This window comes from Haliotis asinina, chromosome 3 (genome assembly GCF_037392515.1).
Source record: "Haliotis asinina isolate JCU_RB_2024 chromosome 3, JCU_Hal_asi_v2, whole genome shotgun sequence".
Lineage (NCBI taxonomy): Eukaryota > Metazoa > Mollusca > Gastropoda > Lepetellida > Haliotidae > Haliotis > Haliotis asinina.
Genome location: NC_090282.1, coordinates 39,553,739 through 39,580,824, shown reverse-complemented (window position 1 = coordinate 39,580,824; position 27,086 = coordinate 39,553,739). Strand labels below are relative to the sequence as shown.

Genomic DNA, 27,086 nt, shown 5'->3' with positions numbered 1-27,086 from the left:
GGTCCAAATTTGTCCAGATTTGATGATATCCTTACTGCATCACATATCTGGTCCGAACTGGTTGAGGCTTGATGAACTTACGTCATCATGGATATTGTATACATTGATTGCTGTCAGTGTCAGAGCTACAGTTATTGGTCAAAATGGATTGTGCGAGTGAGTGAGGCTTGTTTAATACCATGTTAAACAGTACTCTAGTTAAATGACGTTTCAACTTGGTGCAGGAGGAAAGCAAGAAATGTTATAGTGTGTTCCACTTCTGCTAGTTTGCTAAAGTCCACTCGCATGGATGACAAGCCTACTCACATAATCGGTATAAACTGAGATTTGAATCAATTAAAGGTTACTGGCATAGCCAAGTGATACTACTCTGCACAGCGAAGTCGCCATCAACAACAGATCCCACCCGTGCACCCCCCTCCCATGCCCCCTGAACCTGGGAATGGTGTTATATGTGTTTAATATTTGTCATAGATTCATCTGACTCACAGTCATCTACAAAGAAAGATGGGTTGTCAAGATCTCCAAAATCTCCACGATCACCTCGTGCTGCAGCTAAGCAGAGCCCGGAGACAGGTTGGTTTCCATGTGTTTTTTTTTATATTTAGGGGACACTGAACTTTAAAATCTGACCCGTGAATATGGGGTAGAATAGGTCTTCAGTAACCAATGCTTGTTGTAAGAGGTGACTAACAGGATCAGAGGGTCAGGCTTGCTGGACTTGGTTGAATCATGTCATCATATCCCAGATGTGTGGATCGATGCTTATGTTGTTGATCACTGGATGGTCTGGTCCAGACTTGATTATGTACAGACTGCACACTTATAGCTGGAATATTGCTGAGTGCAATGTTACACAACAAACCAACTACCCATCACCAACATTATCAGGACTGATGACTCATGAGCACATCATCTTGACTGAACCTTAATTAACAAGTGTAATAATGCACTGACTTTGTAACAAAGAAAACCTCATGAAACATGGAAACTTACAAGCAGAAACAGTGCAAGATACTCATTCCATATATGTATCGTCTCATGGATATTACTCAGTATGTTAAAATATGTGTAATGGATATTGTTACACCCTTAATTGTCATGCTGTTTTGTGTTCTTACTCAGAGCATAGAATGTGTTTGCAATATGTTTTGTTCACATGCGTATGCATTTAATAATCACAGTGTTATTTATTGCAGGAGGGAAAGGTTCTGGTACCAAAAAGGGAAAGGGGAAAGGAAGTCAGAGGGATGAGGATGATCTTGATCCATCCAAACCTCAGTCACCTGGATCTTCAGGATCTGAGAAACGCAACTTGTCCTTGGAGGCTCTGTTCCAGGTGACAGACTCAGAGCTGCAGAACATGACGCGACAAGTCCCAGAGGCAGAGGCAGAGGCTGTTGGTGAGAGAGTTATCATTCTCACACCAGAGAACATGGGGAACATACATTACATCATATCTGAAACACCAGAACCTGTACAGAATATGGTTAAAATCCCTGTGTCTGAGAAAGGGATTGAAAAATATCATTTGAAATCTGACTCCCTGGAGGAACAAGGCCTTAAGCTTGTGTACACAAAGCCAGCTTTTAATCAGATTGGTTCAGAGGAAGGAAGTTCCAATTCCAGTTCTGGAGAAGTTAAGATCAGGCCTCTGAAGGAGAAACCTGCAACTGTTCTCGGGGAACAGCAGACGGCGCCATCTGTGGGTCGTAAAAGAAAACATCCTCAGAAACCAGGAAGACATATCTGTTCCTATTGTGGTCGTGGTTGTGCCAAGCCAAGTGTCTTACAGAAACATATCCGTGCTCATACCGGTGAACGTCCATATCCATGTGTCACCTGTGGCTTCTCGTTTAAGACTAAAAGTAACTTGTATAAGCACTGCAAGTCCAGAGCTCATGCTTTAAAGGTTGGCTTAAGCAGTGCTGGTCCTGAGGACAAGCTCAAGGACAAAGAAGAAGGTGATGTGACTGTTTCTGAGGTCATAGAGGATGTGGTTGAAGATGAATCAGAAGACTCAGAAGGGACCGAAACAGATGAAGAAGTTATTGAAGAAAAAGTGGAGGAGCCTACTCTTGTTATGGAGTGTCCAGAAGATAAGGACCTACAGCCATCAGGTTCTGAAGAAATACCTTGGAGGAAACAAGCCATTCTTGCTGACATCCGACAGAAAATAGACAGGAATAAACTTATGGAGTGGAGTAAAAATTTAGAGAAACAGAAGAAACAAGAAAGTGATGCAATGCTTCAAGTGCATAGTCAGTTCCCAGTCAGAATAGCACCAAAGGATTTACCAAACCAATCTGATGGTTCCACAGGGGTGCACATATCAAGTTCAGTGATTGGAATTAAACCACTTGTTGCTACACCAGTTTCAAACCAGACTGACGTGAAACCAAAGCCATCATCCCTTTCATCATCTTCTGTGGTGGCGGATAAAACTACCAGTGATGTTATAAAAGTAGAGAAAGCTCAAATGGATGAGAAACCTGTTGTCAGTGTACAAGAACCAGTGCCTGCTCAACCAAGACACTCAGTAGATCCTTCCCTTGTTCTCTCAGCAGAAATGGTTAGCCTGCCACACCCATGTACAGAACCAGAAGCAGCAACTAAAGCTCTGAGAGATTTGGAGAACCTTAGTGAGAGATTCCAGAATGCTGCCCATGAAGGCATTGCTTTGTCAACAGCTGTTAACAGCTTACCTGATAAGTCAGTGCAGGTGACGATCCATCTGCCAAAGTATCAACAAGGAAAGGTGAAATCTTTCCCCAAACTTCAAAGAGGCAGTACTCTGCCACAGTCAGTGTCACCATCCTCCTCAGGAGGACCATCTGTTGGTAGATCTACATCAGTTGATTCTCGTACACTGACACCAGAGATGCTCAAGGAAAGGATCCAGCAACTTATTCAAGCAAATGCAGCTATTGTAGACATGCCCATGGCTGATCCTCCTCGAGCAAAGTCCAAAGGTCTCACAAGGCAGTACAGTGACTTTCTGATCCATAGCTGGAAACTCAATGAACCAAATACAGCAGTGACAGGTGATACCACTTCAAAGATCCAAATTCCAAGCATTTCATCAGTTCCATTGCAGCCCATTCAAGGTGAGGAGGGTCTTGTGCGACAAGCTTCCATTGAAAAAGGATCAGGAGATGCAGCTAGATTGATACTTGAACAAGCAGAAGAACATTCCAAGAATCGTCAGATTCAAAATCTGAGAGATGCAGTAAGGAGAAACAGTTCATCCTCCTCTGATGGAGATGTGGTCCGAGTTCTGCCATCAACCTCGTCAGGACAGGAGATAAAGATTCAGATCAATCTGGCCAAGATGCAGAGTGAGGCAGCGCTGAAAAGCCAGAAGGAGGAGAAAACAGCTGGAATAAATGCCCAAGAGATTGATCCAACTCTTCTTCAAGGTTCATTAGGGTTATCTAAGCTTGACACGAGTCAGGAAAGTAGTGTGATTAAGGACTTACTTCTTAAAGGAAAGACCTTTATGAATGCAGTAAGTGCTGATCAGAAGTCTACTCTGATGTTGACTCAGGCTGAAAAGGTGAATACAGATGACTATGGACCCTATCTTTGCAAGGATTGTAATGTTTCTTTCAAAAAGGATCAGACCCTTCAAATACACAAGAAACTTTACTGTCCATGCAGCAAGCTTCAAGAAAACACAAGGATGTCAAATCCTTTTGGGGCAGGGGCTTCAGACATAAAAGCAGAGGAATTTGCTGCCATTGGCAAAGAAATCATTTCAAAGTATTTCCCCAAAACAGGCCCTGTGCTAATGAGATCACAGTCAGCACCAGCACCAGACATGATGACAGGAGTTGACTTCAAACATGTAAAAGCAATTCCTGAAGGGTGGTATCCTAGGAAAAAGGGAAGACCCAAAGGCTCTAAAAACCGACCTAAAGACTTACAAATGCTTGCTACAACACAAGCTTCAAAACTGCTAGCACCTGCTAATCAATTAACACCCACAACCCCGCTCATTCCAACATCTCCTAGAGTTCCAGGTACTCCTGTGGTCACCCATAAGCCTCCAAGTATATCAGCGACTTCAAGTGTAGCTACAAGCCAAGCGGCTCCGTTATTACTGGCGAGTCTCCAGGCAGGTCCTCTCATTGTTCCGGGAAGCACTATACTAACCAACCAAACAACTACATCAACCATCAGTTCATTAATGATTGGACAGCCAATGGTGTCAGTTCAAGCAGGTGCATCTTCCATGCATGAGTCATGTTCTAGTAAGACCACATCATCATCGTCGTCATCATCTCAGGCTCAGACTCCCCAGACTCCCCAAACTCCTCAAACCCCCCAGACTCCCGGGACACCTCAGACACCACAAACACCAACATCTACTGATCCTCAAGCTTTGTGGAAGCTGAAGCTGAAGGGCAAGTTGCTGATGAAAAGATCCATGAGTGTTGAGAGAATGCTGTCTCAAGAAAAAGAAGTCACAACACCAACTACTACTGGAACTGTTCCTTTAAAAATCAAAATAAAACAGGGATCTGTGTGCATAGAGCCTGAGCATTCAGTTAGCAAGATTTCCAAACTGTCTGACAGTGAACATACAGGACTCTTCACATGGCAACCTCCAGTGGTCAGCCCAAATGCTCCAAAATCTCTGACAGGTCAAACTCTGCCCAAATTCTTTAACATGCCTAATTTGAAATTGTTAACAGAGGATACTAACAGTGTTTCACATGACGTATTTAGAGTGGAACCAATAGGAGTGATGTCGGCATCGTCTGGTAATGTGATGGTACCTGTAGCTATGCCTCAGCCTTTCTTTGTTAATGCTGAAATCCCAAGTGCAGTGTATGCCCAGTCCTTGGCTAGTGTCAATCTCCTTACTGGGGGTCTAGTTCAGCATGGCAGCATCAACATCCCAGGATTCCACATGACATTACCAGCTGCTCAGCCAAGAAATGTATCCTGTACCCAAACCACTGCTCATCCTAGAACACCAATAGCTTCAACACCAACCATCATCATCTCCTCAGATGAAGTGAAGAGTGATGCTACACCTCCCCATGAGAAAGGCATCAACACATCCACAACTCAACAGCTGAAGGCCAAACTGGAAAAACAGATCTCCATCTCAAAGTCTGGATCTCCATCCCCAGTGAAGACCCCCATCACTGATGTGAAACCTTTCTTGACAAGCCGTCAGCTTTCAGTGCTGACTGTGCCAGAAAGCCCCAAAGTTGGTGGTGGAATTTCACCAACAACACCAACCAAACCCACAACACCAACACTGAGAGAGCTACATTCACCATCATCCAAAGCAGTTCCTCTGTACCTGTATGGCCACTCCTACCCTTCTCTCCGAGGTTCCACTCATGTAACTTTCTGTTGTGTTCAGAAGCTCCAGCCCATATATGTCCCTGTTAGCAAGAATAGGAAGATTTCTATGTATTCCAACTGGAGGGTGGCCAAACATAATCCAAATCCACCAAACCTCTCCTCCAAGATGTTACTGTCTCTCTATAAGTCCCGATACACCAGCAACCCAGTTTACAGTGAGAGCAACTTAGCTCCACCCAATGGGGGCATCCTCACTCACAGTTCATATTGGACGTACAAGAAGAAGAAACAGGATGCCTCCAGTTTGCATGTCAAAGAAAGCCCTGAACCCAAAGGCAACAAATCTGACAACTTAACTGAAATTATCACAAACACAGAGGAACTGAAGGAACCAGTATATCGACTTCAGAATGAGAAGCTGATGGTCAAAAAGGATCACAAGGGTCTGAGAAGGATTCAGGTATGTAAAGGAGGCTTTAAGACAAATGAAGAGTATGTTTATGTCCGGGGTCGAGGGCGAGGCAAGTATGTTTGTGAAATTTGTGGAATACGATGCAAGAAACCAAGCATGTTGAAGAAGCATATTCGCACTCACACGGACTTTAGACCGTATCATTGTCGGCATTGTCGATTTTCATTCAAGACAAAAGGAAATCTGACAAAGCATATGAAATCTAAGGCTCATCAGAAGAAATGTCTGGAGATAGGAGTTGTTCCTGTGCCTATCACTGTGGATGAGTCTCAGATAGACTCGGAGGCCCTGGCTGCACAATCTGCTGTAGCTAAAGAGGCCAGGATACGAGATGCTGCCGATATCAAGACCTATCCTCCTGGTCAGGAGGATGACGACGATGATGATGAGGATGATGATGAGGAAGAAGACATGGAAGACGATGATGATGGTGATGATGAAGTTGATGATTTACAGAATCAGATGGTTGTTGAAGAAGAAATGGAAATCAGGTTGGTAATCACAAGCTAATATTTTGAGACTCTAGAAAATGTTGGAATTTTAACTAAACAGTATTCTGGTTTGCCAAGACAGATTCAGGTATATGGCTGCTTTCCATCTAGCTATTTCATATCCTCAGCCAGTGGTACCACATTTTTACACAGAAAACATCCTATCTGCATGGTTGATGTTTTAACCAGTGTTTCTCCATAATGTTTATCAGTTGTATCTGAGGAAAATACTTTCAGGGATTCAAGGATAGAACAAGTCTCACAATATATATTGTGTATTATATCACTGTGTCATAGACGTACATTCACTAACTCTTTGTTGATAATTGAATGAAACACCATCAGGAAGACATTTTTCCTGCTTCTAATCACCTCCATGATATCTCCAATATCTGTATCTTGGAATAGAAGAGATATAAAATGTACATATGTCTATTTGTAGCACACTCGAAGATAGTTCCGAACAGATCAGAGAAGGAGACAAGGAGTCATCTCCCCCTGTTTTTGTGGCCATTCAGGTATCAGACAGCGACCAACCAGCCCTCATTCAGATAACTCCTGGAGCCATTACTAGCAGCAGGTAGGATGACAGACCATTATCATTCAACTGATGCTTTTTCAATGATGTCTCCATTCAGTGCATCACAAATTTATCCTGACTTCCTATTCCAAAAATTGTCTGCTTATGCTTAGTTTTCTCAGTGTGAATTGATATGTAAGGTAAGCATATTTCCCCCGCTGCAACACAGAACAGGGGACAATGATTTTAGCAGCATCTGTCCATCATTTGGGGATTAGGCAGACATGAGTCAATAAGGGTGACCTTGACCTTATTTTCACGGTCACTACAACTCTTGTTAACTTGATATCTCATGAACTGTTGTACCCGGTGTCTTCAAATTTGGTGACTGCCTACATTGGGGGATTAAGCAGACACCAGTTGATCAGGGTGACCGTGACCTTATTTTCAAGGTCACCATAACTCTTTGACCACTTTTCAAACTCTTGTTAACACGAGGCCTGTGAAGGTACGGGGTAGAATAGGCCTTCAGCAACCCATGCTTGACATGAAAGACAACTGTGCTTGTCGCAAGAGGCGACTAATGGGATCGGGTGGTCAGGCTCGCTGACTTGGTTGACGCATGTCATCGGTTCCCAGTTGCCCAGATCAATGTTCATGTTGTTGATCCCTGGATTGTCTGTTCCAGACTTAATTATTTACAGACCACCGCCATATAGCTGGAATATTGCTGAGTGCGGCGTAAAACTAAACTCACTCACCCACTCACTTGTTAACACGATATCTCATGAACTGTTGTACCCAATGTCTCCAAATTTACTTTGGGGGATTACGCAGACACCAGTTCATATGGGTGATCTTTACCTTGACCTTATTTTCAATGTCACCCCTTCCCTTTGACCACTTTTCAAACTCTTGTTAACCTCATGCACTGTACCCAGTGTCTTCAAATTTGGTGACAGCCTACATTGGGGTATTACACAGACATCAGGTGATTTTGGTGACCTTGATCACATTTTCAATGTGACCACGACACTTCGTTCACTTTTAATGCAACCAATGTTTTCAGTTTTGTCAACAGCCTACATTGGGTGATAATGCAGAGCCCAGTCATTTCATGCATGTTGTGTGTGACCAAAAGGTAGTGAATATGTAATAAATATTACAGTCTTCTTTAGCAGGTGGGGGAAATTGCTACATTAGTGGCAAACACTTGTTGGTTCAGTACCCAGTCTGGGTTTGGTGTTATGAAAGGTCCCTGGGCCCCTGTTCCACAGAATGGTCATAGCTCTGTAACTGTAAGTCTGTGATAAGTATGGCACTTACAAGTAACATGCTGTTGTGGGACAGGGTGCTGTGACCTGTGCTGACTGTAAGAGGTGAGCAGCTGATCCACCTTGATGAATTGGGTGTCCTCGGATCCCGAAGCTATGGATCAGTGCCCTTGTGATGCAACTCAGTTATTTAGGGTCAGATAGTAGCCACTTACTGTAGAAGCTGTCTAAACCGGCACTCATTGGGACTGGAGAAAAATGTGGTTTAGACAAAGTGCTGGATTGTAGAGCTGATGTTAAATGTTCAAGCCATGGATGGGGCTGATATGGTATGCCGGTGTTGACAACTTGCCGGATTGGACAGATCCCGGTTTTGACAGCTTCCACTGTATTAATAAATATTTGATGTCATCTGCTCTGATATTGCTGGAATATTGTTGAAAGCAAGGTAAAACTAAACTGACCCTCTCAGTCATGACCACATACAGTCAAGCTTTGTTAATCTGATCATCATTTTTTGGGACAATTGACTTTTTATCTGACACTTTTGTTGCTAACAAATTGAATAAATGTAACTTAGTCTCATGTATACAGTCCAACATCCTCATTAATCCGACAGTATGCTGTGCAACAGACAATATCGGATTATCAACACTTGACTGTACATGTCTGAGCATGTGTAGTAATGCTGCCTCTCCCTGTGTTTTAGCCTGCCAACAGTGATGAGTCTTGCAAACAACGTCACAGTCCAGACCACCACCTCCTCACAGTGTAAGTCATAGTCACTTATGCATGGTTGCGCAAAGTAAACTTTTTGTTATTTTAAGCTAATTAGAAGAGTGCCAATTTGTTTGTTCATTTGTTTGTTCATTTGTTCGTTCGTTCGTTCATTCATTGTAAAAAGTATTTGCCAAAACATGAACAGGTTTTAGTTACACCCAAGTGGAATTCCAGTATTGATCCGAGCAAGTGTTACAATTTTGGGTCAGTTGGACAGGCACCATGACTAGACTGGTAGTGCCTTGCTATGAATTACTGTACTATCTGGTGCAGACCTGAATATTTAAAATATGTTTAAGGTGACAAGGTGATCAGTGTTGTTTGAAACACATTTCACTTGCCATAGCTAGGGAGTTTCACTCAGGGTTTACACTGACCTTTAAAACCTTGGGTCAAGTTGACCCGCACTTACACTTTTCAAGGGTCCTTACAGGAAGTATGAAGGTCCTGTAAAGTAATGATATGTGTACTGAACCATCAGATCTGAAAACCATTTTGTATACCGGAACTCTATATTCCGTGTCCAGGATTTGGTACAGTGAATGTTATTGTGAAACCTGATACATATCTGCATAGTGGGTGCACAGCCCTGGCACTGTTATTTGGTGAATTATCTTACTCTTAAGAATAATTGAGAATAAATGAGCTTTTTCTTGCTCCTTAGACATCGATCAGCCGGAGGTGTTTTGCGTAATCATTTCTGGAGTTTTCTCAGAATAAATAGCCAGCTACTGCATTGCTTATGTAGCCATGTGCAAAACTCGCTCGCTCACTCACTCACTCACTCACTCACTCACTCACTCACTCACTCACTCACTCACTCACTGAGATTCACACAGAAAATCATGTAAAACTGAAAGTACTGTTCCAAACTATAAGGCTGTAAAATCCTATCTGATGAAAACATGACCAAGAAGCCTTTGTGAAACATGGATTCTTAGTGCAGCCTTATGTTCTGTCTTGCTGACAGTGAAGGAGCTGAGTACTTCGCAAAAGATTGATGCTGAGATTGCACGGAGTCTGCTGGATCTATCGAAGAAGGCTGAAGCAGACAGCAGTGGACTAGATGGGCAGACGTCTGGCATCCTAACTACAGACTCACAGAAAGGTAATCCTCCATCATTGAATCCAGTGAGTTTGATGAATGAATTACTGACTGACTGATGCTTTCAGATGATGAATGAGTGATTCCAGTGAGTTTGATGAATGAATTACTGACTGACTGAGGCTTTCAGATGATGAAGGGTTGTGATTGATATCTTTATTGAGTTGTTTGCCTTTTAAAGTTTTGTCCTGTAGTGTCACAGAACCCAGGATCTTTTCATTGTCCAGTGTCTTCTTTATTTTACTAGTGTCATGTGTATCATGTTTATTTTGTAAAACAAATATGTGTGCTGTGAGGTGCTTCGAAGAATGTTTATATTTATCATAATATTAAAACATTACTGGGACGGTTTTCATATGCTTTCTTGATGTAGGTGTTACAAGATTAAACTCACTTATTGGAGCCTTGATGTCAAGGACAAAGCCTCTGTCTGGTCTCAAACCAGGAGGAGACAACTCTCCACTGACCATAGAGGTTGCTCAAGGGGGAGAAGCTGTCTTGTCAGTCACCAAATCCAGTGTTGTTTCCCTTACTCCGACAACACCGAAAGGAATTGAGGTAAACTGAATTAAAGACATCATGTCACACAAAACTTGCTAATGACATGGGTCAGACTATAGTCCATTTGGCTCCAAAGCGGACTGATGAATGGCTATGTAACTCGAAAACTAATAAACATAACATACTCAGTGAAACGCTGATCATAATCAAAATATCATACCAGCTATGTGAGGTTTTTCCAGAATTTTTGTCCTAATAATAAAAAAGTTGTTTAACAAGCTATCATTCTAAAAATGCTTTATGGTTTAACTTCTTTGTTATAAGTTGTTTCAAAGGCATTTAGAAGTTGGAGGAATCAAACTAAATGTGCTTTATGGTTCAACTTCTTTATTATACAAGGTCACAACGTTTCGAGACAGATTCTAGTCTCTTCTTCAAGTGAGGTGAAGTGTTGTGACCTTGTATAATAAAGAAGTTGAACCATAAAGCACTTTTAGTTTGATTCTTTGTTATAGAAGGTCACAACATTTCAAGACAGTTCCTAGTCTCTCCTTCAGGGGAAGTGAGGGTAAAACTAAAGTGATGTAGTATATGTACACATAACAGTAGACAGATAACAATGGGTAACAAGATATACAGGGTTCTATTAATTGATGTACAGGCATTAGTCTCGAAACTTTGTGACCTTGTATAATAAAGAAGTTGAACCATAAAGCATTTTTAGTTTGATTCCACCAACTTCTAAATGCCTTTGAAACAACTTAAGCTATCATTAAAATATTGACACAGTTCAGCATTTATTACAAGGAAGGAGTACAAAGAAAGGCACAGCCAGGTGTTCGAGAAGCACATGCACAAGTGCCGAGAAAGTTATTTATTGGCTTTCTCACACACCTGGCTGTTGCTTTCTCTGCACTCTTCCTTTGCAACAAATAGTGAACTGTGTCAGTATCTTAATGACAGTTTGTTAAAGAACTTTTTTATTGTTAGGACAAAAATTCTGCAAAAACCTCACAGAGTTGGTATGATGTTGTGATTATGATCAGCATTTCATTAAGTGTATTATGCTTATTAGTTTTCGAGTTACACAGCAGTTCATCAGTCCGCTTTGGAGCCAAACCGACTGTAGCTGCAAGTTTTGATTATGTGTCATTATACCATGATACTGCTGATCATGATATTCCCAGTCACTTGTTTCTCTGGTCCAGATGTGGTTACACATTGATGCAATATGATTGAATTATAGTTGACTGCAGCTTAAAGGCACCATATAACATCACACTTCTCTAACAGTAGACATTTCTCTCAACAACACTATCAACCCTCAAGGAAGCTACAATATAATTTATTAGAAAAGAAATTAGCTATTTAGTTTATAGTATTAAATTTTAAAAAAAGTGAATTAATTAATGCAACATTGCATTAAAGCGGTACTCGCACAATCTGCCTGATAAACAGTATTTCCAGCGAGCCTCATAGAGTTATGCACTGTTTACAACTCCTTTGGAGACAACTGTCCTAGACAAAACATTGGATTGAAACCAGTTCGGGAAAGACTGACAACACCGTACAACATTTTTTTCAATGTACGGAGCAGTTGTTTAGTTTCCATATATGGCAAGTGTGCTCTGTTTGTTTGCTGTTTCCCTTGATGTTTCAGTTGTTAATTTCAGACAAGTCTTAAGGGATAATAAGTTTTTAATGCATCATTAGGAAGCTATATGCCCCAGCATGCATAATACAGACAAAAATATTGTCAAAACAGTGTGACATTATGCCTTTAAAACAGATGACTGCCACCTGCTGACAAGTCACGGTAACATATGTGCAGTGGACCTGTTATGACATCATATCACCTGTCACTGTCAATTACAGGCCTATGGCTGTTTTATCAGAATGTAAACATTTAAGTACATTTGAGGACACAGGTTGTAATGGAATATTATTTCTCATGTAGTTCTATGAAATCTGGAGAGAGATTACATTTTTTGTGCAAATTTTTAATTGTTTCATGTTAAGAAACGCTTTCATTTTTTTTTCTTTTTCTTTGAGAGTGTTTTAACTTCTTCAGTTCAGTATGGTTCTTCCTGTTCGCTTGGTCAGACATGTTTCATTATCTCAGGAAGTATCTGGGAAAACACCCATTTTACTTGAATTGTTTGTTTCAAAACAATCACAGAGAATCTGAGCTAACCACAATTGCTCTTTAAACAAAGGTTATGCTCACTTTCTTCTGATCTGCAACCCATGAAGATCCAGGTTAGAATTGATCTTTAGTAAAACATGCTCTTCGTAAGAGATGTGGTGGTCAGACTCACTGACTTGGTTGACACATGTCATTGATTCCCAGTTGCATAGGTTGATGCTCATACTGTTGATCACTGCATTGTCTGGTCCACACTCAGTTATTTACAGATTGCCACCATATAGCTGTAATATTGCTGAGTATAGCAAACAACTCAACTGACTGACTCTCTCTGATTTGCAATAGTCAACATCATGTGGACAAATAGATCAAAGATCTGTTTTCCCATATTTCTGTCCTTCATGATTATCACACCAAGTACCTTTTACATAAATTGTTTTTTTTTGTATTTATGCACACATATGTTAGCAATTCCATGTGGGAAAAGAATTCCCTTTAGAGTAGTTAATATTGACACTGTCATTGTTCCAGGCAAGCCTTCAAGCTGCAAGAGGCCTACCTTTTCCTGTGACATCGTTTGAGAAGGTTATGCCTTTGAAAATGGACTTTTCGAAGACCTCACCTAAAGACTCTCCCAGGACTCCAAGTATGGATATGAGCATCAAGGCATTGCCAGCCATGCAGATGAATATACCAGTCATCACCAAGCCATCGCTACTGGCCTTTCTCCCTGCATATGCAGCAGTGACTAAAGACATGGCCACAAGGACCAGCACTGGACCAATTGTGGGTCAGTTCATTCGTCAAGAACCAATTGTCCTGCCGAACTACAGCCACTCCTGGGGTTACAAGCTGCCCAAGACAACAGAATCTTTTCAGTTCAGTCATCCCTTCCCTGGTGTTATGATTGGGGAGGGTGCGGTTCCATCAATATCGACTGATCCTGAAGATCAGAAAAATAAGAGTGTTGTCAGTGCTGGGAATGGTAGTGCTTCAATTGCTGATGCATTGAAGATTCCAGTGGTAATTCCTGTGACAGACACCTCAACGGTTCCTATAGTTGTTAGTGAGAGCTCTGATGAGTCAACAAATCAGGACCTCGAGCCAAACAGTTTGGATAAGGTTCCAAAAGTAACTGTATCAGAAGATGATGCAGAAGGTGCATCAGCTTCAGAAGGTGTTGAAAAGCCTGGGGTGACTCTAGTTCCGGTTCAGGAGCTCCTCAGCCCGGTGCTTCATTCCCCATCGGTCATCAAGGAAGGAGCAATCATTCTCTGCCCTCCTGAGACAGGAGGAGCCACTACTCCCCAGCAACAGATTGTGTACTTCATTGGGGACTCACAGGTTCAGGTGCTTGGGATGGAGAAAGAAGGACCTCATGCTTGTGATGTCTGCAACAAATCCTTCCCTCAACAGCATCAACTCACCCTGCATCGGAACATTCATTTCATGGACAAGCCATTCCGGTGTTCTGTTTGTTCCATGTACTTCAAGAACCAGGGTATGTTGGAGAGGCATGAGAAATCAGAAAGTCACATAGCCAAACATGAACTAAGATCACAACAGGAAGCTGCTATTAAGGACGACCCTCGACCATACAAATGCTCATTTTGCAATGTTGCTTTCCGAATCCGAGGACATTTGTCAAAACATCTCCGGTCTAAACTACATGTAACCACCTTAGAGAAGATGGAAATGTTACCAGCGGGAACATTTGATAGACTGGACAAGAGTGGTGAGATTGCTCGAGTGGATACCTCAGACCCTCAGAGTGTGTTGAAAATCCTTCAAGGGAAGGGTGTAGGAGATGGGCCAGATTATCTACATTCACCAAGACCATCCACATCCAAGGATACAGAGGATGAAGATGAGGATGTTGAAGATGAAGGAGAGCTGATGATAGATGAGTCTCTTGTGGAAGAAGGGAATCGAGAACGAAGGGACAGCATGGCTAGCCCTATCAAGGACCACTTTCATCTTAATAAGGTGGCAGACTATGAGAAACATGACCAAGCCTCCAACGAGCGAGTGACTGTTGAAATCAAGCAGGAACCTCTGGACATCTTTGAAATTGGTCAAGGGAATTCAGATGCTCAGCGTTACGGGACAGAAACAGATTCAGAGAAATTTGCAAACGTTGAGTCTGTTAACGTGGTGGCTAAAGATGGACAAACGTCCCCCAGTGTTTCAGAGGCAGCTCACAAGTGTGGTATCTGCAGGCAGAACTTCAGATCACTTGACCAACTGAGGGTAAGTTGTCAATACCTAATAGCTTTAAGCACTTCCAAGCTCACTGACATTTCTTTAGTGCTTCCCTATTCAGGCTTATAATGGAGAGGTAGCAGATATTCTCCAGACAATATATAGTTGGGATTGATAAATTGGATGGCTCATATGACATGCTTGTATTTCATAGTAATTTGACAAAAGTATATCTTCTTCATATCTTGTTCATTGTGAGGATCAAAACTAACAGTTCTTTTGTCAAACTCAGTGTTAATTAATATGTCACCATGACTACATATCTTCCAGCAACTGGGATGCTGTTTCTCTTTTAAGTAGTGAATTCCAGTTCAGGCTTAGATTCAGAGTGTTTTTTCTTCTGTGTATATCTATGTTTGTCCATTTCACACATTTAACAGCTGAATTCTTTAACAGCAAAATATTGTTCTCTAAGAGTTATCTCCCTTAACTGATTAACAGTAAGAATACCTGATCTGTGATTGGATTTTGAAATTGCTGAGTTAAACTGTATGGCAAGGGACAGGATCTCAAATATATATATATTTGTGTCATTACCCTTCTTGTATTTATTCACATTCTCACTCACTCACTCACTCACTCACTGTTGATGTGGTATTGTTTGTGTTACAGTCACATCTAATCACTCATGCTGAGCTTCGCCCCTATGTGTGTGAGTACTGTGATGCTGGCTTCACCAATGCCATGGCCCTGCAGAAACACCTTCAGACTCACAGAATGGTCAGTAGTCATCATATTGGCATCAGGGTCTCATAGTAGTTCTGTGCTATGTAAGTTAGGCACAGGAGATATATCCTGTACATCATGCTTGTTGCAGGAGCCAAATGTGTTGGGATTTTATGTTAGAATAGTTGCCCAGCAACCCTAGGTAATAGGCAACTAATGGCATGGGCAGACAGGCTCAATCTTGCCACAACAGTGTGTTCATGTTAGCAGTCTGTGAATTGCCTGGTCCAGAATGTTATTTTGATGATTATATATAAGCCTCTCTCATCAAGTTGGAATATTCTGGGTGCATGCTCAACCATCATAAGCATCATAAGATGAGGTTTTAGAGTCTCAGATTACCCATTTGGCAACAAGTAGAAGGAGTGTATGGTATAAGGATTTAAATTCTGCATTGGGACATGGAGCAGTGTATAGTATAATGGATTTTAATTCTGTGGTAAGATTTGGTGGAGACTATGGTATATGGATGTTAATTCTGCAGTAAGATTTAGGGGAGAGTATGATATATGGATTTAAATTCTGCAGTAAGAATTTGGGTAGACTGGTATATGGATCTTGATTCTGCATTACGAGTTGGAGGCATCTGTGGAGACACTGATTCTCCTTTTAGCTGACTTGCATCCACAATTCCTTCACTCATATTAAAATAATAGAAATGTTCTGACAACTGTGTGTGTGGGTGAAAGAGAGAGAGAGAGATGCAAACACTTAGTTTGAGCATGTTTTTGTGTTGCAGTTTGAATCCTTCACCCTGTCCCAGTCACGCCCATATATATGTGGGTTATGTGGGGATACTTTCGCAAAGTCAGAGGAATTGAAGACTCATCATGCAACACATTCACGGACAACATTGTTGCGACCATCGCTGCGGGACAGTTTCATCCAGTCCCAGAAGGATACCGCTTCCTCCAATGGATCTCAGATAGATGAAAACAGTGATGCCAATACTTGTGTAGAGGACACAGAGAATCATTCAAAGGGAGATAACTCTGACTCACCTTCACCCAAGGGAAGTAACTCATTCCAGGCAAGTGTTTCTAAAGGTGAGCACTCTGCTGAAGTTGACATGACAGAACAGTCTATTCCTTATAAAATGGAGTTTGAGGTTAAAGGAAATAGTGACTGTGCATCCGACATGGTTATAGACGAAATAAAGGTTCAGAGGAAGCAGATCCAGAGACAGTTTTCAGTGGACGAAAGTGACAAATCCATATCCTCAGACCAGGAAACGAAGGAACAAACGGACTTCTTAAAAGATGATTCTGTTTCTCAAAGTATCTTGTCAGAGAAAAGAGAAAACAGATGATAGCAGTTGTATTATTTGCAGCAAATATTTATCATATCAAAACTGAGATCTAACCAGATACGCGGTATTCATAGAGGAGCAGTAAGTAAACACTTACTGGCAGAGTAAGGAAAGACATACATGGTTTCTGAAATAATCATGATGACTGACACATAGGGTAATATAACTGATTGTGCCATTTTTTGTGTGAGTATTTTCATGTTTGTATTAACAGGATAGATTGACAGAGTGTTTCCAGTGCTTTAGCCAGGCCTTTTGGAAGTTGGCGCTAAAAGTATATACAAATGTTTGTACATATTCACTCATCTTCATTTCCAGTGGTGATGATGATGATGATGATGATGATGATGATGATGATGATGATGATGATCTTGACCCAAAAATTATGAACCAGTCTTTCAAAATATTGAAACACTGTTTTATTTTAAGAGTTTATTTCATTTCTGGTCTTCTGACCATAAAAATGTCATCAGCTATAAATATTCCTATGTGGGTACCATATATGGGTACCATATATATATATTGAGTGTAACATTGTTTCGAGACAAAATTGACAATAAACACTATCATGGGATTTGGAAACTGATTCGCATGACACGGCAGACATAAAATGTGAAGTCATTCTGTGTTACTATCAGTAGGAATACCTTCAAAAAGCAATGTGCCAAAACACATTAATCCTGGCTGAAGCACTGAATTTCAGCTGTCAAAGTTGAAGGATTGAATTATCTTTAGATAAAGTCAAGCATCTTTAAATTTGTAAACACCCTGAAAACAGTTTATCAATAATTTCATTGTTCATTTTTAAAGGGTTAGAATTAGAACTGGTCTTCAGCAACCCCTGCTTGTCGTAAGAGGTGGCTTGCAGGACTTTGTGGTCAGGCTCAATGACTTGGTTGACGCTTGTCATCGTTCCCAATTGAGTAGATGGATGCTCATGCTGTTGAACATTGGATTGTCTGGTGTCAGTTTACAGACAACCGCCATTTACCTTGAATATCGCTGAGTGTGGCATTTACAACAAACCAAACAACCAGAAATAATTTTTTAAATAGATTCTTGATTGCAACTGCATTGACATTACAACTACTGATCACCATTGTTTGCATAGTTCAAACCAGATTTTAATTTTGATTTTGCAAAGGCAAGTATCTACAAATGCTGTGTTTGATTTATATTTTGATATTTTCATGTGTCTAGGAACATGGAACTATTCCAAACATGTGATATTTCTCGGCTGCTGTCCCAAAGGTTGGGCACGAAATCTGACAAGAAATTCAATTACTCTGGCCTAACTGAAATATTCAAACATTCCATGGATATAGCTCTCTTGTTGGTTGGTGCTCAGGCCCAGATATATGTGTGTTTCATATTTCAGCCCATCAAAATCGTCTCAGGGCTCTTTCATTTCATATTTGGAAACGATAATTTTAAGTGTAGCAGAGAAGTGTTGCTATTTTGAAGATAATGACTGTTCATTTAATTAATGCTTGCAGCATAGAAACTGAAAATGCTATGGTGCACCTTGGAAATATTTACAGATTGGGATTAAAGTGTGGGTTTGATGGAAGCAAGAAACACAAACAGATATTTGTTTTTGCCTGATGCATAGTATGACAGAAAAAGGTTCAGTCGTCATTTCTGTACTATTGTTTGGTTTCTGTGTCTGACACAGGGATTAGTCACCGAGGTATTTATCATATTGTGGACTAACCAGCACTCACTAGTGTCATGCTGCATGGATTGGTCAAATGTTCATGTTGTCCACCTCTGCTTCAAGGCTTACTCATTGTGTGAGTGACCGTCAGTTGCAGTGTTTCAGTGGGCATTGTTGGGGAGCCGCTTGGTTAAAACACCATCTTCTGTTGATGAAGATGATGTTATTTCTTCACATAGATGCAGTGTATGGCTCCCATATGGGTGTCCACTGTGACATGGCTGGAATATTGTTGAAAAAATGTCACTGGCCCATTAAGAATGATGTTGCTGTTGATAATGATTCTGTTTAATGTAAGAGGCAACTAAAGGATTTAGGTGGTTAGGCTCGCTGACTTGCTTGTCACATCATCATGTCCCAGTTGCATAGATTAATGCTCATGCTGTTGATCACTGGATTGTCTGTTCCAGACTCAACTATTTACAGACTGCCACCATATAGCTGGAATATTGCTGAGTGTGGCATAAAACTAACTCACTGTTCAGCTGGGCTAATTTCTTTTCTATCATCAATTTTACCTTTTAAACATTTGTCAGAACTGTCTGACACAGACTACATTTGTTTGTAACATATTTAACCTTGCAGTTTCACATGATTATGACTAGATTAATTCACAAAGAGCTCTTAACAGGTAATTTATAAGTGTCTCTCAATACAACTGTATAAATGTATGATGTTTATAATTATGTTTTCGAACTTGGCTGTATCAGTCAGATGTTGAAGATATTTATATCTTTGTGTACAAATTTGTTAAAGGAAGCATGTTGACTCATGAGTCAGATGTACAATTTATCATATTGTTAACGTTCTTGTTTTGTGGGTGAGTGTGGTCGTGAATGAACTCAACAGAGTGTTTATGTATATGTGGTTGAGCTGGTATGTCTGAATTGTCTCAGTGTGGTCTAGAAACATTGTTGGTTTCCATGGTGAGAATTAACTGCAACTTTCCACAGCACAAAGTAGAACCAATTTCATTCTCTCTCTCTCTCTCACTTTCCAGCTTGTCATAGCAGTTTTGAAAATGTGATCTGGAACGACTATGCTGATCAGTTTGATTTGGGAAATGATGTTTCTGTATTTTGATAGCATTCTACTGGATATAGTCACATTAGCAAATAATGGAACACCAAATAGATACAGCGCCAGATACTCCTGGTGATTTTGGCATCAAAGTAAGCAATTTTGTAGAGGGAGGTTGAAACAAAGAGTGTATTAAATACACTGTTCCTGATTTATTCTTGTCCCAAGTATTTGTTTTCTTGTGAAAAAGAAAATCGTATCGTGTGTAGGTGTTCTGGTCCAGAAATGTGGTGTCAGTGAAATTAGGTCATTTAAAATTCTGACCTACATCATAAAACAAGACCAGAAAACGTGAATGAGCCAATCACTCTTAAAACATAGTACGGACACTTCACTCTGAGAATGTCTAGACAAGATGGACAACCAGACTAAAGTGTTCATATTATATTCAGGTCGTGATTTTCTGGTTTATGACATTTAGCATTTGAAAATCCACATGGAGTTTGACATAATAACAGCGATTTGCCAAGAATTTGGAACTAAATGCCCTTGACGCTAAGTTGACAGTCAAAATCAGATTTATTTTCACATTGCAGTGTGTAATTATTGATTAAAGTCTCTATATATATATGTCCCTTTGTCAGTGAAACAGGTGGTCTTTACATCTATAAACTTAATCATAGGTTTAACAGCATATGAAGTGGAAATTGTTTAAAATAGGGAATATCAGCTGATGCAACTGTAAATCAAATGACAACATGATGCAGACTTTGGAGCTGAATCAAGCTCTGAGTAAGTCCAGATAAATCTAAACATATCTGGTGATTTGTCATAAAGAAAAAGGATGGAAATTAAAAAAAAAAAAGACCCAACAACACTCTAATGTTTTTCACATGTCAGTAAATATTTAAGTACCAGTATACTTGACTTGAAGTTTGACTTATTTCTTTAACTGATTTAGTTGTCATTTTAGGTTTTAGGAAGGCAAGGTGATATGTGAGAAAAGCCACATTTTATTCCAGAGATTAGGAATTATGTCCAGAAAAGTTTATTGCTATTTCTGACAACCAGTTCTGTGTCATGCTGAGAACTTTTCATGTTGTGGAACATGGGCTTTTAACCTATAGTTGTGTCTCATTTCCCTTGTATTTCAAATACAACCCCATCCTACCCCACCCCACCCCATCCCCCGTTTTACTTTATCCCAGGATACACAATAGCTCCAGTTATTAGGTGTGTGCTTATATATAATGGTTACAATAGATAGTAGACAACAAATTGATGAGGTGGCATTTTCTCTGGTATAATGCTTTTTTTTCCTTATGAAAGGATGTCTCTTTAATAGCAATGTCAAAATATGGATAGCAAACATTTTGGGACAAATGAAAATTAGGATTATTTAATCCACACCGCCATTTTTTCTAAACTTAAAACTCTAAATAGACACAATAGTCAACGTTGTCATGACAACAGCTCGTCTCACATCTGCATAATGTTAAATTCAGATTCAAATCGAGAATCACTAAATTCATTTTAATTTTGATGTGGCTAAAACAACTTATTGATTACTTTGTTCTTACAACACATGACAAATGGTCGTTTGATTTCGCACTGATTTACGAAGATTTTCGATGCGATGAAATTCGAATGATTTTACAACGTTTCAGATACTGTGAGAGTTATGTCCCTTAGACCAAGCCAGACTTATCTGAAGTCCATGCCGCAGGTTTTATAGGGTAACGTAATTGGTACTTGTATCTATATAATTTACTGTTCTTAGACGTTTTTGGTGACTAAGAGAACATAAGCAATTTGCTTTCGATTAATGTTTTGTTTCAGACGTCAGTAAATCTTGACAGTTGTTGTCTACCAATGGAAATATTGTCACTAGGTTGTTTTTGAACGGGAGTACCATATTTGCCAAATAGATGTAACGATGTAAGGGCAATAGATTTGTTTTGTTATTACAGTCATGGTTTGTTTAACATATACTTTTGTCTCAAATTAAATAACCATTTCAAGTTAAAATAGGGACAGCCACCTGTTTAAACACATCGCCAGACAAGCAATTGTCACTGTTTCTTGGTTAAATAAAATGTGGCATTTTAATGTGGTTATAATTTACATATTTTGTAAAGACAATACCATTTATGTCAAATATCATTACAGAGGAGATGCGCACCTACAGACAAGCATTCCAGTGTCGCATTTTCTTCACCATGTTGTATCTAGATACGTTACAGAAATCATGTTATAATATTGACACGTCACTGTACCTTGACAAGTACCGTACAAGGCAAATATAAGTGCCATTCTGTTTCAGTTGTTTGAGGCTGACTACCCCACGTGATCAGTTGAATTGTAAATATTGTTTCATGTTCCGTGATTTTACCATTGTTGTGAGAAATAAAGTGCTATTGATGAAACGTTATTTCTGTTTTGTTTTGTGTGTTTTGAATTTGTTGATGTCGTTTTTACATGAGAGTGTATCGTGACTCCCCTTCGTGAATATTCCATTTTTTACACAATGGCGAGTTCCAATATTTTGGTACCAGTAGTTGCCAGGTCGTCTATGGCACCGCAATTCTCCTTAAACAATTTTGGACCCCTGACGATCCGGGTTAGAATTGATTGTCAGTAACCCATGCTGACTGATTGACACATGCGATCATATCCCAATTGCGTAAATCCATGTTCATGCTGTTGATCACTTGATTATCTGGCCAGCTATTCTCGAAACGTTCGTAGCCCTACGAACTTCTCAAACCAATTCTTAACACACTGGCTACGATCAAAGTTAAGAATTCTTAGGGCTACGAACGTTTCGAGAATAAGGGCCCTGGTTCGGACAATTATTTACAGATCGCCACCATGTAGCAGGAATATCGTCGAGTGCGGGACACACTCTCGAGCTCACTCTCTTGAAGTATGTGATTCATGATAGAAAATAGAGTTGTCAATACTATTTTCACATTTAGTGACGTGAAGATCCGGGTAAGAATTTATCTTGAGTAGTTCATTCTTATCTTAGAGGCGACTAACAGGATCATAACAGACTTGTTGTCTTATATCATCATATTCCAAATCATGCTTTTGACTACTCGATTGCCTGGTCCAGACTCCATTATATACAGACCGCCACCATATAGTGCGAACTATGAATTGAACATGGTGCTGGTGTGTTTCAACACCCTTGTTTTTCGCTGTTTTTGATAATGTTTCATTTCACTCAGACTCAACGAATATTGAATCAGTTGCTTCACTGCATGTTCCAACATGTCCCGTTAAGCACACAAAAGGTTGGATTTATCTTAGAGAATAGATTACCTCATCACATTTAAGTTTAAGTTTATGACTATCAAATTGTAGGGTGTTCCCATTCTTTTTGTTTGTAGAAAATATTACAGTGCTTTAGCAATGAAATCTAAGGAAAAAAGAATGCCATTATCTAGCCCTCGGACCTCTTGGGTATCCTCAAGAAAAGCAGACCTCCCAAAACTCAAACCCATTAAGACAACACTTGTGGTAGGTCGCACCCGTGATTGGTAGGCCATACCCTTGACTAAGAAAAATGGTATCAGCCATGTACAAGTCTCGACAATGCAGCAAGTGATCCTTTATTTCATCAATACTCTACTTTCATGGATTTCAAGAAAGCTGTTAATAAATTACTTTATCTTCTTTCAAGAAATGATATCCTTGGAAAAATATTTCGTGTTCTTCAACGTTTATATGACGACATAAAGTCTGCTGTAGTTGTCGGAGAAGGCAGAAAACTACCTGATTTTTTTGTTCCGCTGGTTTTACACAGATTTATCAGTGGACCAGTTCATTCGTTAATTAGGGGTGACCGGTTTCACTTGTCCTCTACCTGCAGCTATCGTCCCAGTTGGCAGTAGTCCGGATTTGGAGGCGGAAATTACACAATGCTTTAAATTTATTGTTTCGGCAATTAATGAAAACACGGCAATGAAAATAATTTTAAAAAGATGAAATATTGCCCTGTTAAAGTATTGTATTTACTATTGTCATGGCGATGAGATTCCGTTATGCACAAACAAGAATCGTTCGTTCATCCATGATGCTGAAGGCCCGGATTCGGTTTCCCGCCTAGGAACACTGTGTGAAGCCCATTTCTGGTGTTCCCTGCGGTGACTGCTGGAATATTGTTAACAACGGCGTAAAACTAAACTCACTCGGTGATCCTTTGTGCACGAAGCTCCTGGACAATAGGTTTGAATCCCAGATTGACATGAGTATGTTTCTAGGTTTGTCACCGCCATAAACATGCTGGTGGATTTGGTTAAAATAATATATAAGACATGCATCACTTCTGTCTTTCTCTTCTCATCATGCTGTTACACAATGATGTAGCCGAACGCGGCCTGAAACCAAACTCACTCTCTCTGTGAGCCACATGAGAAGCGGCTGAATCAGCTACAGCTTTGTGTATGTGTGCCTTGGTCTCGGGTTTCGCCAGCTCCGTAATTCTGAAAACCTCCACGAAGCATTAATGTCCTATATGCAATTGAGTGGCTCAAAATTCGTTTAAGTGGGGTTGCATCGATGTCCGGGGCGGCTCGTGAAAATCCGGGTTAGAATTGGTCTTCAGGAACTCAGTGTCTCAAGAGACTACTAACGGGATCGGGTTGTCAGGCTCGCTGACTTGGTTGACACATGCCATCATATCCCACTTGCGTAGATTGTTGCTCATTTGGTTGATCACCGGATTGTTTGGCTCAGATACGATTATTAACTGACCGCCGCCATGTAACTGAAATATTGTTAAACACACACACACGCACGCACACACACACGCTCTCACACTCAATGTTCATTATCTCGATAAAACGTGATTTGTATGTTTGTATTCACTAGAGCAATCAAGTATGAAATGTTAAAGAAAAATCAATCGGCTGGCACAGAGATCAAAACTTCCAACAAGGCATGAACACTAATGTTAAATGTCAGCAGAGTGATTTCCCTTCATGAAATGTGGTCCATTCAACTAATATCAGTCCAGCATGAAGGTTAATGATGCTATTACAGAAATATTTCACATGGGCGCCATAAAGTTATTCCCATGTAACATTTTGCATTTAAGACATCATTTTACCACTCACAAATTAGCAGTCCAAAATCTTGTTCATGCCGTACGACATCTAAGCCATTTTAATTTGTGTAGCTAGCTGTAAAACCAGCGTGTGGTTTGTTTCCCTGTTAAGTGAGTATAATCTTATGCCGCACTCAGCAGTATTCCAGCTGTGTGGCGGCGGTCTGTAAATAATATCGTCTGGACCAGACAATCCAGTGGTCAACATCATGAGCAACGATCTGCGCAAATGTGATACGGTGACAACCAGGTCAGTGAGCCTGACCACCGATCCTGTTAGTCACCTCTTACCACAACATGAAAGACCGTATTTGATGTCTGGTTCGTCCCTGTTTTAAATATATACTCTTCAAAAAGTAGGGGAACTGTACTTTCAATGTACGATTGTTGAAATTGGGAGATATATGGGATTGAATCAATGTTGATACAAAAATAATGGATGTTTTGAGAATGCATCACCACATGGATTTCATGATTCAAATCAAAGCTGTTCGTTCAGTTATCCCCCTTGTTAGATGACCGGAGTATGACATGAACATTTCAGGTTCACAATTTTCAGTCAGTAGTGTGTGATTTGACCCTGAAAACCCTGACCAAGCACAGATGCAAGAACATTATCGGGATAAAATGGTCTACAGTGATTTGTGGACCTGCCTGAAAAAACGTCAAGATTCATAATGTCACCCCATACACGGGTAGGAGGCTCCCACGTTGTGCACGTGTTTCCCGAGCATAGTGTTTGCGTGTGGTGATAACGTGAAATGATGCTGCATACACGTGATAAATGTAATTGTAACTTTCCTCATTAGGTCGTCTTTCTGTCGGACTTCAAAGTGCAGGTTCCCTTACTTTTTTGAAGATTATAATTAGTTTTTGCATGTTATTCTTTTAATTCAGTGCCATGTAAATTTGAATAAATATGTGAGTGTGCTTGATGTTATCAAAACCACATATCAATATCTATTGTCAGCAATTTAAAACTCACTTTTACACGTTGAGACGATGTTGTGAAATGTCTGTATTCAGGCAACTAATGTGGATATTACACACACAAAAAAAATCATATTCATTCATAAAAGATTTTACTAACATCACCAATTTCTGTCCCACGTCTATCAGAGGCTTAAAACGCTTTCTCTTCGAGTACGTTTCCAAAAAAAAAAAAAAAAAAAAAAAAAAACAGCGAGAAAGAAAAGCGATCTTTGTTATCTTCTTTAATATCGTGCTTAGAAATACCGATATGTAATAGGTCCCTTTGGCTAAAGAGAGAGCTAAAGAGCTTAAAGAAATGTTCAAATCTGGCGCTTACAAAGTTAAAGAGCGAATTCCTCGGCTTCAGCATTTCTTACATGTGGTCCCTTTACATCTGAGATGCCACATAACATCATCATCATCATCATCATCATCATCATCATCATCATCATCATCATCGTTATCATCATCCAGAACTCAGTGATGCTGGCGACGCTTTTCCTTAATGACTGCACCAAAGTTTTATATCGATTAGTTTTTCAATAACCAGTAATTTTTACAAGCAGTCATCCCCGTATTCCAATGACCATTAAAAGATTTTCAAATGGATTTATTCCAGATTTCTGTAGTCCCTTGTTAAAGAAATCAGAAGACTGATATTTTTTCCCCTTTCGCGTCTCATAATCAAGGAAAGCTCTCTGGCGCGTTGTGGGGTTAGCGTGACTCACTCGAGGACCGAGGTTGTCATGCCATATTGACCTATTCCGCTTGGTTTCCGTTGCGATTATATAACTCCTCGACCAGATTATTCAATATTGCTGTAAAACGGTAACGCGATATCGCCATGGTCCCGTGTGTATGATTAGTAAAGATGAGACGTTGCGATGGTTGCTTCCAAAACTGTTCAAATGAAGACGATGTTTTACTGATTTATAGCCGACTGCATGCAGAAATTTCTAACTTAAGCAATTTTGTTTTACGCAACAGGTTTAAGCACTCCTTTTAATTGATCGGTTTGAAACGTGTCATCGATTTTACCGTTGAAAGAAATCCGAGCCCCGCTTCCATGTTTTAAGTCAAGCCTTAAGACAAATTAAGCATGAAAAACGATAACTAACGAATCTGCCTGGTTACCTTAACATGGTTTTACGTTTAAACTGCGCATGTAATGTCTGAAGTTTGTGTCTTGAGGTAACAGTATCGTGGCTTTGTCTCGTGTACTTTGATATAGGCTAAAAGGACCCTCTGCACAGGCTGTATATTAGCGTCTCTCATAGTAAATAGTATTGATTCTTGTTCTGTGTTTTTGCTGTTTTGAGCTTTTGTTTCATGTGGAATATAAAAACATCTGATATT

The 27,086-nt window shown here is 40.1% G+C and overlaps 1 protein-coding gene across 1 annotated transcript in view; it reads left to right on the top strand.

Moving 5' to 3' along the window:
- LOC137277982 (transcription factor HIVEP3-like) overlaps positions 1-17,003 on the top strand; it is a 36,552-nt gene extending 19,549 nt beyond the window's left edge. The window contains exons 3-11 of the mRNA XM_067810006.1: positions 475-576; positions 1,200-6,285; positions 6,728-6,865; positions 8,789-8,850; positions 9,830-9,967; positions 10,338-10,522; positions 13,143-14,861; positions 15,486-15,593; positions 16,339-17,003. Coding sequence (XP_067666107.1) covers positions 475-576; positions 1,200-6,285; positions 6,728-6,865; positions 8,789-8,850; positions 9,830-9,967; positions 10,338-10,522; positions 13,143-14,861; positions 15,486-15,593; positions 16,339-16,908 — 8,108 coding nt within the window. The 3' untranslated portion in view covers positions 16,909-17,003. The remainder of the gene's footprint in view (positions 1-474; positions 577-1,199; positions 6,286-6,727; positions 6,866-8,788; positions 8,851-9,829; positions 9,968-10,337; positions 10,523-13,142; positions 14,862-15,485; positions 15,594-16,338) is intronic.
- Positions 17,004-27,086: the final 10,083 nt, after the last annotated feature.